Source organism: Mus musculus, chromosome 6, assembly GCF_000001635.26.
Source record: "Mus musculus strain C57BL/6J chromosome 6, GRCm38.p6 C57BL/6J".
In the NCBI taxonomy this organism is placed as follows: Eukaryota; Metazoa; Chordata; class Mammalia; order Rodentia; family Muridae; genus Mus; species Mus musculus.
In genome coordinates, this window is record NC_000072.6 from 57,372,455 (window position 1) to 57,391,254 (window position 18,800).

At 39.2% G+C, this 18,800-nt stretch overlaps 1 protein-coding gene across 1 annotated transcript; it reads right to left on the reverse strand.

Moving 5' to 3' along the window:
• Positions 1-17,213: 17,213 nt before the first annotated feature.
• On the reverse strand, positions 17,214-18,113 carry Vmn1r18 (vomeronasal 1 receptor 18). The gene has a single exon (NM_134181.1). It carries the CDS (start codon positions 18,111-18,113, stop codon positions 17,214-17,216), a length of 900 nt encoding a protein of 299 aa, NP_598942.1.
• Between the last annotated feature and the right edge of the window lie 687 nt (positions 18,114-18,800).

The following is an 18,800-nucleotide window of genomic DNA, read 5'->3' on the forward strand; positions in this document are numbered from 1 at the left end:
TGAGGCCTGTTTTGTGACCTATTATGTGGTCAATTTTGGAGAAGGTACCATGAGGTGCTGAGAAGAAGGTATATCCTTTTGTTTTAGGATAAAATATTCTGTAGATATCTGTCAAATCCATTTGTTTCATCACTTCTGTTAGTTTCAGTGTGTCCCTGTTTAGTTTCTGTTTCCATGATCTGTCCATTGGTGAAAGTGGTGTGTTGAAGTCTCCCACTATTATTGTGTGAGGTGCAATGTGTGCTTTAAGCTTTACTAAAGTTTCTTTAATGAATGTGGCTGCCCTTGTATTTGGAGCATAGATATTCAGAATTGAGAGTTCCTCTTGGAGAATTTTACCTTTGATGAGAACAAAGTGCCCCTCCTTGTCTTTTTTGATGACTTTGGGTTGGAAGTCAATCTTATCAGATATTAGGATGGCTACTCCAGCTTGTTTCTTCATACCATTTGCTTGGAAAATTGTTTTCCAGCCTTTTATTCTGAGGTAGTGTCTATCTTTTTCTCTGAGATGTGTCTCCTGTAAACAGCAAAATGTTGGGTCTTGTTTGTGTAGCCAGTTTGTTAGTCTATGTCTTTTTATTGGGGAGTTGAGACCATTGATGTTAAGAGATATTAAGGAAAAGTAATTGTTGCTTCCTGTTATTTTTGTTGTTAAAGTTGGCATTCTGTTCTTGTGGCTGTCTTCTTTTAGGTTTGTTGAGGGATTACCTTCTTGTTTTTTCTAGGGCATTGTTCCCGTTCTTGTATTGGCTTTTTTCTGTTATTAACCTTTGAAGGGCTGGATTCGTGGAGAGATAATGTGTGAATTTGGTTTTGTCGTGGAATACTTTAGTTTCTCCATCTATGGTAATTGAGAGTTTGGCTACGTATAGTATCCTGGGCTGGAATTTGTGTTCTCTTAGTGTCTGTATAACATCTGTCCAGGCTCTTCTGGCTTTCATAGTCTCTGGTGAAAAATCTGGTGTAATTCTGATAGGCTTGCCTTTGTATGTTACTTGACCTTTTTCCCTTACCGCTTTTAGTATTCTATCTTTATTTAGTGCATTTGTTGTTCTGATTATTATGTGTCGGGAGGAATTTCTTTTCTGGTCCAGTCTATTTGGAGTTCTGTAGGCTTCTTGTATGTTCATAGGTATCTCTTTCTTTATATTTGCGAAGTTTTCTTCAATAATTTTGTTGAAGATGTTTGCTGGTCCTTTGAGTTGAAAATCTTCATTCTCATCCACTCCTATTATCCGTAGGTTTGGTCTTCTCATTGTGTCCTGGATTTCCTGGATATTTTGAGTTAGGATCTTTTTGCATTTTCCATTTTCTTTGATTGTTGTGCCGATGTTCTCTATGGAATCTTCTGCACCTGAGATTCTCTCTTCCATCTCTTGTATTCTGTTGCTGATGCTCAAATCTATGGTTCCAGATTTCTTTCCTACGGTTTCTATCTCCAGTGTTGCCTCACTTTGAGTTTTCTTTATTGTTTCTACTTCCCTTTTTAGGTCTAGTATGGTTTTGTTCATTTCCATCACCTGTTTGTATGTTTTTTCCTCTTTTTCTGTAAGGACTTCTACCTGTTTGATTGTGTTTTCCTGTTTTTCTTTAAGGACTTGTAACTCTTTAGCCGTGTTCTCCTGTATTTCTTTAAGTGATTTATTAAAGTCCTTCTTGATGTCCTCTACCATCATCTTGAGATATGCTTTTAAATCTAGGTCTAGGTTTTCGGGTGTGTTGGGGTGCCCTGGACTGGGCGAAGTGGGAGTGCTGGGTTCTGATGATGGTGAGTGGTCTTGGTTCCTGTTAGTAGGATTCCTACGTTTACCTTTCGCCATCTGGTAATCTCTGGAGTTAGTAGTTATAGTTGACTCTGTTTAGAGATTGTTCTTCTGGTGATTCTGTTACCGTCTCTCAGCAGACCTGGGAGACAGATTCTCTCCTCTGAGTTTCAGTGCTCAGAGCACTCTCTGCTGGCAAGCTCTCTTACAGGGAAGGTGCGCAGATATCTTGTTTTTGGACCTCCTCCTGGTCGAAGAAGAAGGCCCAAAACAGGGCCTCTCTCAGAAGCTGTGTTGCTTTGGCAGTTCCCAGAAGCTGTCAGCTTCTGTGGTGCAGACTCTCACCTGTGCAGACTAAAATCCTAAGTTCCAGGGAGTCCTGGAACCAAGATGGTGACCGCTGCTCCTGAGGCTGAGGCCGCCTCCCGAGCCAGGCGGACACCTGTCCTCTGGTCGGGACGGTGGCTGGCTGTCTGAGGCCCGCCAAGGGTACTGCCTCAGCGGCTCTGTGCTTCCGCCCGTCCCAGAAGCTTTCCGGTTCTCTGGCGCACCCTGTAACCTGTTCAGACTAATTTCCTAGGTCCCGCGGAGTCCCGGAACCCAGATGGCGACCGCTGCTGCCGAGGCTGAGGCCGCCTCCCAAGCCAGGCGGACACCTGTCCTCTGGTCCGGAAGGTGGCCGGCTGTCTGCGGCCCGCCAAGGGTGCTGCCTCAGCGGCTCTGTGCTTCTGCCTGTCCCAGCAGCTCTCCGGTTCTCTGGCGCACCCTCTAACCTGTTCAGACTAATTTCCTAAGTTCTGCTGAGTAAGACTGCATTTTTAAATAATACCTTTGCATGAGCAGGATAGGGAAAGGTTTGCTTTCTCAGTACCTACTACAAATAACAGTTGCTCAATGAAAACATACCACTAGAAGGTACTTCCACGGGGAACATTAAATTGTTGAACTTTATATCAATATTTTGTGCAACCACTATTAGAAATAATTGCTAGGGGACTAATATCCAACATATATAAAGAACTCAAGAAGGTGGACTTCAGAAAATCAAATAACCCCATTAAAAAATGGGGCTCAGAACTGAACAAAGAATTCTCACCTGAGGAATACCGAATGGCAGAGAAGCACTTGAAAAAATGTTCAACATCCTTAATCATCAGGGAAATGCAAATCAAAACAACCCTGAGATTCCACCTCACACCAGTCAGAATGGCTAAGATCAAAAATTCAGGTGACAGCAGATGCTGGCATGGATGTGGAGAAAGAGGAACACTCCTCCATTGTTGGTGGGAGTGCAGGCTTGTACAACCACTCTGGAAATCAGTCTGGCGGTTCCTCAGAAAACTGGACATAGTACTACCGGAGGATCCAGCAATACCTCTCCTGGGCATATATCCAGAAGATGCCCCAACAGGTAAGAAGGACACATGCTCCACTATGTTCATAGCAGCCTTATTTATAATAGCCAGAAGCTGGAAAGAACCTAGATGCCCCTCAACAGAGGAATGGATACAGAAAATGTGGTACATCTACACAATGGAGTACTACTCAGCTATTAAAAAGAATGAATTTATGAAGTTCCTAGCCAAATGGATGGACCTGGAGGGCATCATCCTGAGTGAGGTAACACATTCACAAAGAAACTCACACAATATGTATTCACTGATAAGTGGATATTAGCCCCAAACCTAGGATACCCAAGATATAAGATATAATTTGTTAAACACATGAAACTCAAGAAGAATGAAGACTGAAGTGTGGACACTATGCCCCTCCTTAGATTTGGGAACAAAACACCCATGGAAGGAGTTACAGAGCCAAAGTTTGGAGCTGAGATGAAAGGATGGACCATGTAGAGACTGCCATATCCAGGGATCCACCCCATAATTAGCATCCAAACACTGACACCATTGCATACACTAGCAAGATTTTATTGAAAGGACCCAGATGTAGCTGTCTCTTGTGAGACTATGCCGGGGCCTAGCAAACACAGAAGTGGATGCTCACAGTCAGCTAATGGATGGATCATAGGGCTCCCAATGGAGGAGCTAGAGAAAGTAGCCAAGGAGCTAAAGGGATCTGCAACCCTATAGGTGGAACAACATTATGAACTAACCAGTACCCCGGAGCTCTTGACTCTAGCTGCATATATATCAAAAGATGGCCTAGTCGGCCATCACTGGAAAGAGAGGCCCATTGGACTTGCAAACTTTATATGCCCCAGTACAGGGGAACACCAGGGCCAAAAAGGGGGAGTGGGTGGGCAGGGGAGTGGGGGTGGGTGGATATGGGGGACTTTTGGTATAGCATTGGAAATGTAAATGAGTTAAATACCAAATAAAAAATGGAAAAAAAAAAAGAAATAATTGCTAAGCAATTTCCTTAATTTTTCATTTGTAATTATATGGATGACATTTTGTCAGCTGATTCTGAAAAAGATGTTTTAGAGAATATGCTTAAGGAAATACAAAACAGTCTGCCATGTTGGGAGTCATGAATAAATACAAAGAGGAGATTCATGCAATTGACTGAGTTTTTAAATAAGTTCACAAATATTTGACCACAGAATGTACATATCAGTAGGAACCAATTGTAAACTCTTAATGATTTTCAAAAATTAATGGGAGATATTAAATGGCTGAGGTCTAAAATTGCATTAGGTCCATATGAGTTTAGTAATTTGTTTCAATCAATATAAGGACATTCAAATTTATCCAGTCTACTGTGTCTAACAGCTGAAGCAGTAAAAGTGAAATCTCCTGTACATCAAAGACTGAAAGATTCATATGTAGTTAGTTGACCCTAAATATGACTGTCTCTTGGCCATTTTGCCTTCAACTCATTGTCATTTTGAGCTAATTATGCAAAGGGAAGATATTATTATGAAATGGATTTTCTTAATTCATACACAATATTAAAATTGAAGACATATATAAAAGATTTCTGAATTAATTATAAAATGTAGAATAAGTCTATGTCAATTGTCAGGAAAAGATCCAGCCAAAATTGTAATATTTTTTACTAATGCTGAGATTATGCCATTATGATTTATCAATTAAGATTGGCAAAGAGCTTCTTGTAACTATTTGGGAGAAATTCATAACAAATATCTGCAAAACAAACATACAGTTTATAAATGAAGTAAATGGATTCTTCCATATATAGTAAAGATAACACCATTTTCAGAGGCACCAACATTCTATATAGATGCAAACAAGATGGGTATGGTAGGATGGAATTCAGACAAAATAAGAAAGGTGATCAAAAGTCCATATTCCTCAGTTCATAAATCAGAATTATATGTAATCCTTATGGTATTATTATTTCATCCTGAAGAAGTTATTATAATTACTGATTCTTTATATGCTGAAATTTGTTTTGAATATAGAAACTGCTGAATTTTTTTCTGATTGTTCAGAATTAAATTTGTAATTTATACAAATTCAACAGGCTTTCAGAAGTAGAAAATATCCATTATATTTTACTCATATTCAGTCTCCTACAGGTTTACCATCCATTGGGTCCCCTGGGGTTCTAGATCTTTGCTCGACTGGAGACCAGCCTGTCTGTGTGCAGTTCACTGCCTCAAGTGTATCCAGTAATCTGAAGTCATTATTTTCCACAATTCTAGGATTATAATTAAGATATAGTTTTAGAAGTTGGTAGCATTGATCTCTTACCTCAAAAGTGCCTAATGCCTGAGAATACAGATAGAAATTACTCCAAAATTCTCTCTTCCAATGTGGAAGCAGTTTCACTGTGCCATGTGCTTCTGGTCTATCATGTCTAATGGAGATCTTCTGTACTTTTTGTCTTCTTTCTCTTCCCTCCTTCTCTGTTCTCCTTCTTGTTCTTATTCACCTCTTTTCCCCTTCTGGTTCATACCTCCAATCTCCAACTTGGTAACTAAAATCTTGCCAACCTTTCTATTCTCTAAAATAATTAGCTCTAGCCACTTTTATTTTACCAAAAACTTTAAATTGGGAAATAAGGTTTACATAACACATACAAGGCCACTGCACTTGAGAATCCCCTCTTCATGGAAAATTAGATCTTGTAGTGCAGAATTGAGTGTGCGCGCGCACACACACACACACACACACACACACACACACACACACATCAGAGCTAGAACAACCACCAAGAGTATGACTCCAATTGTACTTGTTATACCATATCTGATCTGTAAGCAGATAGTGACCTCAAAGATGCTTTTTAAAAATATTTGGTCATCAATAAAATAAGTTCTGGAGTAGTCATGATCCTTGACCTCAGGTTCTACTACAGAGCAATAGTGACAATAACAGCATGGTATTGATACCCCCCAAAAAAGCCACATACCTTTGGAGACTTTACTTTTAATAAAGATGCCAAAATCATAAAATTGATAAAAGAAAATATCTTCAATATATGGTTCTGGTTTAACTAGATGTCTTCATGTGAATGAATGCAATAGAACCATATTTTTCACCCTGCACAAAACTCAAGCCCAAGTGTATCAAGGTCCTCAAGGTAAAACCAAATACATTAAATCTAACAGAAGGGAAATTGGAAATTAGCTTTGAACACAATGGTACATGAGACAATTTCCTGAACAGAACAATGGCTCAGACTCTAAGATCAACAATTGATTAATGGAACCTCATGAAACTGCAAAGCTTCTGTAAGGCAAAGGACACTGTAAATAGGATGAAAAGGCAGTCTACATATTTGGAAAGATCTATATATGAGAAGGACTAATCTGCAAAATGTATAAGGAACTCAAGAAATTAGACACCAACAACCCAAATAACCCAATTAAAAAATGGGGCATATAGCTACATAGAATTCTCAACAAAGGAATCTTGAACAACTGAGAAGCACTTAAAGAAATGTTCAAAGTGCCTAGTCATCATTGATGTGCAAATAAAATAATTCTCACGTTCTATGTTTTTAGTTTAATTTTAATTTACATTCTAGTTGTTGTACCTCACTATCTCTTCCCACAGTTCCTCATCCCATTCCTCCTCCTCCTTGCCTCCAAGAGGGTGCTCTCTACCCTACCAGGTCTATCCTAGGACCTCAAGGCTCTCAAGGATTCAGCACATCATCTCGCACTGACTACAGAAAATGTAGTCCTCTGCCCAGGGCCTTGGATGAGCCACTGTATGGTGTATGCTCCTGGTTGGTAGCTCAGTCTCTGGGTGCTTCGCTGAGACTGCTGGTTTTCCTACGGGGTCATACTCCCCTTTTCAGCTTTTTCAGTCCTTCCCATAATTCAACCAAAGGGGTCACCAACTTCAGTCCAATGAATGGTTGTAAGTATATGCTTCTGTCTCATTCAGTTGCTGGTGGGGTCTCTGAGGACAGTCATGCCAGGCTCCTCTTTGATAGCAGAACAGCACAATAGTGTCAGGCCTTGCCTGCCCCCACTCCCACTCCCTGCCATGAGATGGATCCAAAGTTGGGCCAGCCATTGGATTTCCTTTCCTTCAGTCTCTTCTCTATTTTTGTCCCTCCAGTTCTTTAGACAGGAATAATTCTGGGTCAGGAATTTTGACTGTGGGCTAGTAACCCTGTCCTTCCACTTGAGGTCTTGTCTGTCTACTAGAGGTAGACTTTTTGAGTATTCTTCCACCAGTGTTGGTAGTTTTCTCTAAGGTCATCCTAAATGAGTCCTGAGATTGTCTCACCTCTCTGGTCTCCAGTACTCTCTAGAGGGTGCCTCTACCTAACACTCCTGGGGGCTGCTATTTCCATTTATTCCCATTGCCCTCTATGAGTCTCTCCTGTCCCCCCCCCCCATATCTGATCCTATTTTACTTTTACTGTCCCCCTCTGCCCTCCCACTTAGGTCTCTCCCTCACTCTACCTCCTGTGATTAGTTTCTTCCCAGTCTAGGTGTCATTGAAGCCTCCTCACTTGGGCATTTCTGCTTCTTACATTTCTTATGGTCTGTAGGTTGTACCCTAGGTATTCTGTGTTCTTGGCTAATATACACTTATCAGTGAGCATATATCATGAATGTACTTTGTGTTATGAGTTACCTCACTCAGGATGATATTTTCTAGTTCCATCCATTTGCCTGCCAAATCCATGATGTCCTCATTTTTAATAGCTGAATAGTATACCATTATGTTAATTAACCACATTTTCTGTATCTATTCTTCTGTTGAGGGGCATCTGCATTATTTCCAGTTTCTGGCTATTATAACTAAGCCTTCTATGAACATGGTAGAGCATGTGTCCTTGTGGTATAGTGGGGCATCTTTTGAATTTATGCCCAAGAGTGGTATAGCTGGATCTTCAGGTAAAACTATTTCCAATTTTCCAAGAAAACACCAGATTGATTTCCAGAGTGTTTATCCCAGTTTGCAATCCCACCAATGATGGAGGAATGTTCCTTTTTTTTTTTTCCATATCCTTGTCAGCATGTGCTGTCACTTGAGATTTTTTATTTTAGCCATATTGATTGGTGTGAAGTAGAATTTCAGGGCTGTTTAGATTTGCAATTCTCTGACAACTGAGGACTTTGAATATTTCTTTAAGTGCTTCTCAGCCACTTAGGATTCTTCTGTTGTGAATTCTGTTTATCTCTGTACCCCATTTTTAATGGTGTTATTTGAGTTTTTGGAAGTTACCTTCTTGAGTTCTTTATGCATTTTGAATATTGGTCCTCTGTCGGATGAAAGATTACAGAAGTTTTTTCCTCAACCTGTAGGTTGTCATTTATCCTATTCACTGTATCTTTTGTCTTACAGAAGCAGTTCAGTTTCATAAGGTCCCATTTGTTAACTGTTGATCTTTGAGCCTGAGGCATTGGTATTCAGTTCATGAAAATTTCCTCTGTGCCAATGAGGTTGAGACTTTTCTACTTTCTCTTTCATGAGATTCAGTGTATTTGGTTTTATGTAGAGGTCCTTAATCCACTTGGATGTGAGCTTTGTGCAAGATTGTAAATATGGATCTATTTTAATTCTCCTACATAGAGACTACTAGTTAGACCAGCATAATCTATTGAAGATAGGTTTTTTGACTGTATGTTTTCAGCTTCTTGCCAATGATCTAGTGTTCATATGTATATGGGTTTACTTCCGGGGTTTCGATTCATATTCCATTGTTTGACCTGTCGGTCTCTGTATCAATACCTCAGGGTTTTAATCAGTATTGCTTTGTAGTACAGCTTGAGATCAGGTGTTGTGATTTCCCCCAAAAGTTCTTTTATTTTTGAGAACTGTTTTCAATATCCTAGGTTTCTTGTTTTTCCATATGAAGTTGAGATTTACCCTTTTTATATCTGTGAAGAATTGTGTTGGAATTTTGATGGAGATTGCATTGATTCTGCAGATTGTTTTTTAACAAGATGGCCATTTTCACTGTGTTAATCTTACCTATCCAAGAGCATGGGAGCTCTTTCCATCTTCAGATGTCTTCTTCTATTTCTTTTTACAGGGATTTGAATGTCTTGTTATACAGATCTTCCACTTGCTTGGTATGATTTACATGAAGACATTTTACACTGAGTGTTCATTGTGAGGTGTGTTGTTTCCCTAATTTCTTTCTCAGCACCATTTATCATTTGTATAAAGGAAGGCTACTGATTTGATTGAATTAATTTTTTATCCTCCCATTTTGCTGAATCTGTTTATCAGTTGTAGTACTACTGGGTGTAATTTGGGGGGTTGCTTATGTATAGTATCATATCATCAGCAAATAGTGATACTTTGACTGCCTTCTAATTGGTATCCCCTTGATATCTGTTTGTTGTCTAATTGTTCTATCCAGAACTTCAATTACTATATTGAATAGATAAGGAAAGAGTGGGCATCTTTGTCTTGTTCTGAATTTTAGTGGAATTGCTTCTACTTTCTCTCCACTTAATTTGATGTTGACTGCTGTTTTGCTATATATTGCTTTTATTACATTTAGGTATTGCAAACTGGTACAACCACTCTATAATTCAATCTGATAGTTTCTCATAAAATTGGAAATAGTTCTACCTGAAGTCCAAACTATATCACTCTTGGGAATATACTCAAAAGATGCCCCACCATACCACAAAGACACATGTTCAACCATGTTCATAGCAGTCTTATTTGCAATAGCCAGAAGCTGGAAACAACCCAGATGTCCCTCAACAGAAGAATGGATACAGGAAATCTGGTTTATATATACACAGTGAATATTATTCAGCTATTAAATACAAGGGCATCATGAATTTTGCAGGCAAAAGGATGGAATTAACAAATATCAGCCTGAGTGAGGTAACACATACTCAAAAGGACACGCAATATATATACTCACTGATTAGTAATATCAGCCAAAACATACAAAATACCTTGGATACAACCTACAGACTGTAAGAAATGTAACAAGCAGAAATATCCAAGTGAAGAGACTTCAATCCCGCCTAGCAGGAATTGGAGGCAAAGTGATGGAGGAACCTAGGTGAGATAGAGTGAAGGGAAAAGGGAACAGGTACAGATATGGGAGAGGGCATAGGAGAGAAGCCCAGATGTCTAAGAGAATGAATGGAAATTAGCAGTTTCATGGAGTGTGAGGTTGGGGGACCCTCTAGAAAATACCAGAGACCTGGGAAGTGAGACACTTTCAGGACTCATTGGGGTTGACCTTATCCAAAATGTCCAACATTGGGAAAAGGAACTTGGAAGTCTATCTCCAGTAGAGAGACAGGGCCTCCAGTAGGGGGACAGGGCTTCTAACCCACAGTCAAAATTCCTGACCAAGAATTGTTCCTAACTGCTGTCTAAAAGAACTGCAGGGACAAAAATAGAGAGGAGACTGAAGGAATGGGAGGTCCAGTGATCAGCCCAAAATGGGGGTGGGGTGGGGGAAGACCAAGGCCTGAAACAACTTTGCTGTAATGTGCCATTGATAGGAGCCTGTCATGGCTGTCCTCTGAGAGGCCCTACCAGCATCTTACTGAGACAGAGCAGATAGAGCCAACCATTGGACTGAAGTTGGGGACCCCTTTGGTTGAATAAGGGAAGGATTGAAGAAGCTGAAAGGGAGAACAACCCTTTAGGAAGATAAGCAGTCTCAACAAACCCGGATCACAGAAGCTTCCAGAGACTGAGCCTCCAACCTGGATCATACATGAGCTGGTGCAAGGCTCCTGGCACATAAGTAGCAGAGGTTTACCTTATCTGGTCACAGTGGGAGAAAATGTACTTAATACTCAAGATATTTAAGGACTCATGGATTGTGGAGGCCTGGTGGGGTAGGGGGGAGCATCCTCTCAGATGCAAGGGTGAGGAGGAAGGAGATGAGGAACTATGGGAGCACGGACTGATGGAGGGTCAATGACTGGAATGTAAATAAATAAAACAGTTTAAAAACCTGTTTTCTTGTTTTCCCTTAGACCAGCCCTTTATTATTATTATTATTTTATTTTTATTTATTTATTTGCATTTCAAATATTATGGCCCTTCCTGGAATTCCCTCTTCAAACCTACCCTCCCTCCTGATTCTATGAGGGAGCTCCCCCACCCAAAATTTACTAATCACTGACCTATTTTCCCCTACTTAGGTGCATCAAGTCACCACAGGACTAAGGGATTCCCCTTCCATTGATGCCAGATAAGGCAATCGATCCTCTGCTACATAAGCAGCAGGACCATGGATCGTTCAATGTGTAGTCTTTGGTTGGTTGTTTAGTCCCTGAGAGCTCCGGGGGGGGGGGGGGTCTGGTTATTTGATATTGTTCTCCTATGGGGTTGAAAATTTTTTGGCTTCTTAAGTTCTTCCCATAACTCCTCCACTGGGATCCTTGTTCTCATTCCAATGGTTGGCTGTGAACATCCACATTGTATTGGTCAGACTCTGGAAGATCCTCTCAGGGGACAGCCATACCAGGCTCCTGTCAGCAAGCACATCTTGGCATCAGCAATAGTATCTGGGTTTGGTGTCTGCAGATGGGATGGATCCCTAGGTGGGGCAATCTCTGAATGGCCTTTCCTTCAGTCTCTGCTCTACCCTTTTGTCCCTGCATTTCCTTTAGAAAGGAACAATTCTGGGATAATATTTTTGAGATGGGTGTGTAGCCCCATCCCTCAACCAAGGGAAGTGCCTAACAGGAGGATATGGTCTCTACAGGTCCTTTGCTTCCCTTTGTTGGATATTTTAACTAATGTCAGCCCCGTTAGATCTTGGAAGCCTCTTGCTTTTCTGTCATATGGGACTTTTTTATGGCTACCCCTATTTCCCCATCCCCCTGCTACATAGCTCCATTCAATTTCCTGACCCTCTGTACTTGTCCACCATCTCCTCCCATACCTGATACTGCCCCCCTTTCCCCTTCACTCCCTTTCTCTCCCATGTTCTTCTCTCCCTCTACCTCTTGTGATTATTCTGTTTCCCCTTCTAAGAAGGACTGAAGCATCCATACTTTGGTCTTCCTTCTTGAGTTTCACAGGTTGAGTTTTATGGGGGGGGGAATTCTGAAAACAGTGTTTTTCAACCACTTTTTTCAAAAAGCAATTATCATGAAATTAGTTAATTAAACCATGAAATTAAAAAGATAATAAGGATCATGTAAGGGGTCATATGGAAACTTAATACAGCAGAAGCTTCCTAAAATATATACAATTAGAAAGGAAATCTAAATGAAACAACCACATAACAGGGATACAGAATCCAAAGTGAAATCTATCATTACCAAATGAATCCCCCAGTACTAGGAATTGCTTACACTTAATTGAGATATTTTCAAAGAGGTTACATGAGAAACTCCAAAAAACACATTGAATTGTCAAGGTTATTCTTTGCTCTCCAAAAACTGATGTTAAAGCCATATTCCTGAGGACATCAGTTCCACAACTCATTAAAACCGAGAAATTGAGGTTGTAGCTACCTAGATGCTTTACCCTAACAGTTCAAAGTTCACGATATTGAAAAGTACCATGCACACTATATGGAGAGAAAGTTAAACAACCCAGCTTTAAAAAAATACCCTCAGACTATAATAATGACTGGCCATCAAGACATAATTGTGCTATACAGGCAGAAACCCTGTGAAAGTAACCTACCAATACCTGGTTTGATTTAAATCACATACTCCATGAGATGAAGCCATTGCCAACACTGCTTGGGTAGTCAAGAACCTGACACTAGATGAGCAAGGAGTGAAGAAGAAAATCAAACAGTGGTGTTCTTATAAAAGAGTGTAGGAATAAAATACACTTAATTGCACTGTACTGGACTTATAGATCTGAGTCTTACTAAACCATCATCACAGCACCTTCCCCCATCAGCAGATGGGAAGAGCTACAAAGACCCACAGTAGGAAAACATGCAAAGAGTGAGAGACTTTGGGCCTCTCAGTCCTATATTGGAGGTCTCCATTAATTTATTTCACTCAAGGCATAAGGAACTCTGTGCAAGTGGTGGTAGGAATAAGAGCCAAAATAGAGGATACTAAGGAAAAAAGGCCTTCTAAACACAGTACAGTGGGTACATACAAACTAAGAGATGGTGGTAACATTCACAGAGACTGCACAGATCTCACCTGATAATGTCTAGAGTAGAAATAGATATAAGCCCATCTCTAACTCAAAGATGATCTTCCTCAGATAACCAGTTGCAAATGAAATATTAGTTTTCTCCAAGACTGGCTCACTTGGGGAAAAACATTGCTCTGCCCTGCAAATGAACAACAAAAAGTGATCTCAATGCAATCTTTACAGGTCCTTTGCATATATATATATATATATATATATATATATATATATATATGTGTGTGTGTGTATATATGTGTGTATTTATACATATATACATATATATGTATATATACATATATATAAAATATATATTTTAAAAAGCAATAATAATTGCTTTAGAAAGAGAAATCTGCAAATTCATCTGGAATAACAAAAAACCTAGGATAGCAAAAACTCTGCTCAAGGATAAAAGAACCTCTGGTGGAATCACCATGCCTGACCTAAAGCTTTACTACAGAGCAATTGTGATAAAAACTGCATGGTACTAGTATAGCAACAGACAAGTAGACCAATGGAATAGAATTGAAGACCCAGAAATGAACCCACACACCTATGGTCACTTGATCTTTGACAAGGGAGCTAAAACCATCCAGTGGAAAAAAGACAGCATTTTCAACAAATGGTGCTGGCACAACTGTTGGTTATCATGAAGAAGAATTCGAATTGATCTATTCCTATCTTCTTGTACTAAGGTCAACTCTAGTGGATCAAGGAACTCAACATAAAACCAGAGACACTGAAACTTATAAAGGAGAAAGTGGGGAAAAGCCTCGAAGATATGGGCACAGGGGAAAAAATTCCTGAATAGAACAGCAATGCCTTGTGCTGTAAGACTGAGAATTGACAAATGGGACCTCATGAAACTGCTAAGCTTCTGGAAGGCAAAAGACACCATCAATAAGACAAAAAGGCCACCAAAAGATTGGGAAAGGATCTTTACCTATCCTAAATCAGATAGGGGACTAATATCCAATATATATAAAGAAGGTGGACTCCAGAAAATCAAATAACCCCATTAAAAATGGGGCTCAGAGCTAAACAAAGAATTCTTACCTGAGGAATACCTGAAATGGCTGAGAAGCACCTGGAAAAATGTTCAGCAATCTTAATCATCAGGGAAATGCAAATCAAAACAACCCTGAGATTTCACCTCACACCAGTCAGAATGGTTAAGATCAAAATTTCAAGTGACAGCGGATGCTGGTGAGGATGTGGAAAAAGAGGAGCACTCCTCCATTGTTGGTGGGATTGCAAGCTTGTACAACCACTGTGGAAATCAGTCTGGCGGTTCCTCAGAAAATTGGACATAGTACTACCGGAGGATCCCGCAATGCCTCTCGTGGGCATATATCCAGAAGATGTTCCAACTAGTAAGAAAGACACATGCTCCACTATGTTCTTAGCAGCCTTATTTATAATAGCCAGAAGCTGGAAAGAATCCAGATGCCCCTCAACAGAGGAATGGATACAAAAAAGTGTGGTACATTTACACAGTGGAGTACTACTCAGCTATTAAAAAGAATGAATTTATGAAATTCCTAGGCAAATGGATGGACCTGGAGGGCATCATCCTGAGTGAGGTAACCCAATCATAAAAGATCTCAAATGATATGTACTCACTGATAAGTGGATATTAGCCCAGAAACTTAGAATACCCTGAATATAAGATACAATTTGCAAAACACATGAAACTGTAGAAGAATGAAGAGCAAAGTGTGGACACTTTGCCCCTTCTTAGAATTGGGAACAAAACACCCATGGAAGGAGTTACAGAGACAAAGTTTGGAGCTGAGACAAAAGGATGGACCATCTAGAGACTGCCATATCCAGGGATCCATCCCATAATCAGCCTCCAAACGCTGACAACATTGCATATGCTAGCAAGATTTTGCTGAAAGGACCCAGAAATGGCTGTCTCTTGTGAGACTATGCCCGGGCCTAGCAAACACAGAAATGGATGCTCACAGTCAGCTATTGGATGGATCACAGGGCCCCCAATGAAGGAGCTAGAGAAAGTAACCAAGGAGCTAAAGGGATCTGCAACCCTATAGGTGGAACAACATTATGAACTAACCAGTACCCCGGAGCTCTTGACTCTAGCTGCATATGTATCAAAAGATGGCCTAGTCTGCCATCACTGAAAAGAGAGGCCCATTGGACGTGCAAACTTTATATGTTCCAGTACAGGGAAACGCTAGGTCCAAAAAGTGGGAGTGGGTGGGTAAGGGAGTGGGGGTGGGGAGGTACGGGGGACTTTTGGGATAGCATTGGAAATGTAAAAGAGGAAAATACCTAATTAAAAAAAAAGAAAGAAAAAGAAAAAAAAGAGGTTGAAAACACAGTTTTCAGAATGCCCACCCAAAAAACCTCATAGACCTTGTGAAGTTCAAGAAGAAGGAAGATCAAAATGTGCATGCTTCAGTCCTTCTTAGAAGGGGAAACAAAATAATCAATCACAAGAGGTAGAGGGATGGAAGAACCTAGGAGGGAAAGGGAGTGAAGAGGAGAGGGGAGCAGTATCAGGTATGGGAGGAGATAGTGGACAAGTACATAGGATCAGGAAATTGAATGGAGATATGTAGCAGGGGGATGTGGAAATAGGGATAGTCATAAAAAAAGTTCCATGTACCAGAAAAGTAAGAGGCTTCCAAGACCTAACAGTGCTGACATTAGTTAAAATATCCAACAAAGGGAAGCAAAGAACCTGTAGAGACCATATCCATCACACACACACACACACACACACACACACACACACACATATTCAGGTTTTGTATTCTTAAAGGGTACCTCTGTTAAACTTGTGTGTGTGTATGTCTTCATGTCACTTACTACAGATTATTTATTGTTCTTCTCTTTGTCTCTTTTCTACCATGTTTTTCTCTATTTTTGTTTGTTTTTATATTTGTTTTAAATCATTGTCATTTAGTTTATTATAATTGATTAGATGTTTTATTTATTAAGTAGAAACTTAAAGAGGGTTGATCTAGATAGGAGAGAGGATGAGGGAGAACTGGGAGAACTAGAGGAAGGGGAAAATCTAATCAGAATATAACATATGAAAAAATTTTTCCCAATAAAAGAAGTAAATAAGCGTTAAATTGTGGGGTATGGATGAACACTAGTGGTAGCAGCAAAGAACAGGAAAAGATAGGAGAATCCCTATCTGGTAGACTCGTATTAGGTAAGAGCCTATTGGTACGCTCCAAGTACAGAAGAGACACACTATTAGAGCATAAGGTGAATGGTATCTGAAGAATAGCTGCCAAGGTTGTCTCCTGGCCACAATGTGTACATGAACACACCTCCTTTGTGCACATGTATACAAGAATACACATATTCAAAAATCCCATATTGTACATATCTACCTGTAAGTAAATAATTTTATTTATCAATAATGCTTCAATAAATGTGGATGAAATGAAGAGTAAGTAAATACACTTAATAAAGTTTCATATGAGACTAATTGAGTAACTGTGGTTAAAAATGGACAACATAAATTCACATTAAACTAATTATTAACTTTAAAACATTGACTTGGTAAACATTATTAAAGCTACAATTTTGACTAAAATTTATGAATAAATATAGATTAAAGTGGTTTCAAGAAAAAGCTGACAAAGCAATTATCAGTGAGGACTACTTTTGAATAACCTTAACATCGAGTACACGTCTATGATAAAGCAAAAATATGAAGAAGAGAATTGATGCAGAAAGAGCAATTATGCTGTACAATGGACTTGAGAAGTTTATAGTATATGGCATCTCTAATGTCAAAAGAATATATGTATGTAATACCATAAACTACTTGAATCATGTGATGAATGTCACTGTTCTACATGAACAAGTGAAGATAAAGAAGGATATGCAATTTAGAGAAGGTATGAAACTTGCACATATAAATCAACATAAGTGAATAATTATAAAGGAAGAGAAATTATCATTTTTAGAAAATCTAGTGGAACTTGGAGTGCACGTTTTTCAGTATACTAATTATTCTCTTATCAGAAGTGATTTGAACTAAAGGAGAAATTGTGGGATAGGCATACATCACCAATTTCTGAACAGTCAGTACAACGGGTACATACATCCATGACAGGGTTGAGGTGAAGGAGATGATGAAGTCCAACCAGTACATGACCACAAAGAATACTACCAACAGCAAGATGGTTTGAGTGGCCCTTTCCTCAGGGGATGCTCTTATGTGGCTGTTGCTATGAAGATGCTTGCATTGCCTCTGATGTCTGCACAAGATAATCACCATGTATGTGCTTGTGGTCAACATGAGTCCTACAAGAAACACATCTCTGGATATCGCCACTGTTAAAATCAATCCCCTGATGATATAGTTCATGGGGAAGAGTGAGCAGGATTTAGTGACCTTCATCTGGTGGGTTCCACTCACATTGGTAAAACCAGCAACATAGAAGATCAACCTACTACTGAATGACAAATTAAAAGACCAAAAATAGAAAAAAGCATAGATGATGTGTGTTTTTACTTTATTCTTAAATTGTGCTAAAAATGAGGTACTGGGACTGATTGTGACAGCCTGAAACACACTCAGGAGGCAAGTGATGCAGACAGAGAGGCCTCTCATCACTCTGTTTATGTAAAAAGTTGTCTTACATTTGATGTCATTCCCTAATTTTAGTGACTCTAATATGTTTGCAAGCAAGTTATCTCCTTCACTGAGTATCATCATTATGTGAATGAAGGTCAGTTGACTGGAGATCAGGTCCATGGGCTTAGGTCTGTCAACTAGTATTTTGGAAGTATAGAAAAAAAGGAGAAACAGATTGGCTAGGATTCCAAGTCCAGCTTGGATATAAAAAACATTCTCTAAAGAGGACATAAGTGGAGAATATATTCATCTTAAGAGCATAAAAGAAGTGTATTTCATATATCTGGAAAAAAACAAAGAGTGTATATGTAAAACTTGGGATTCATTGGACAGTTTGCTTCTATTATCATTCTATTTTGTCTACCAATTCTTCATTAATATGTCCCTTCAACTTCTGATATTCCAGACTGTATATCATAGCCCATATTTCTATAAACCATCCATGTATCTCCTAGATATAAAAATTATAGTTAATAAATGCCTTCACAGACATATCTGTAGAGAATGAACAGATTTTCTCATGCTTCTTAATAGAAGGCCTTAGAAATTCAATCCTATTGATTTAAATTTTCTCATTGTATAGTTAACTCACAAAACAGTAGTATGACTACAGAATATTAATCATATCTATGTAACTGAACAAAATGCATGTTGTTTTGTCAAAAAAAATCACAAAAGCAATTCAAAATTCTGCCTCATATTCTGTAATTTTACCATCCTCTTTTGCTTTCTACATGTTTTGACTCATAATTCTGATGTGATCACAGTAATAACTCATGATTATCTCCCAATTTTATTCACCAAAATATCTATCTCAGTTAATTGTTTTTTAATATTTTTTTCTACATGAAATTTTATATCCTGAAAATTTAGAATTGAAGATGCAGGTACATAGTTGTGCTTTCTACACCCTATTAA

Coding starts and splice junctions, on each gene's coding strand:
- Vmn1r18 (NM_134181.1), bottom strand. CDS start 18,113: ATGTCCTCTTTAGAGAATGTTTTTTATATCCAAGCTGGACTTGGAATC.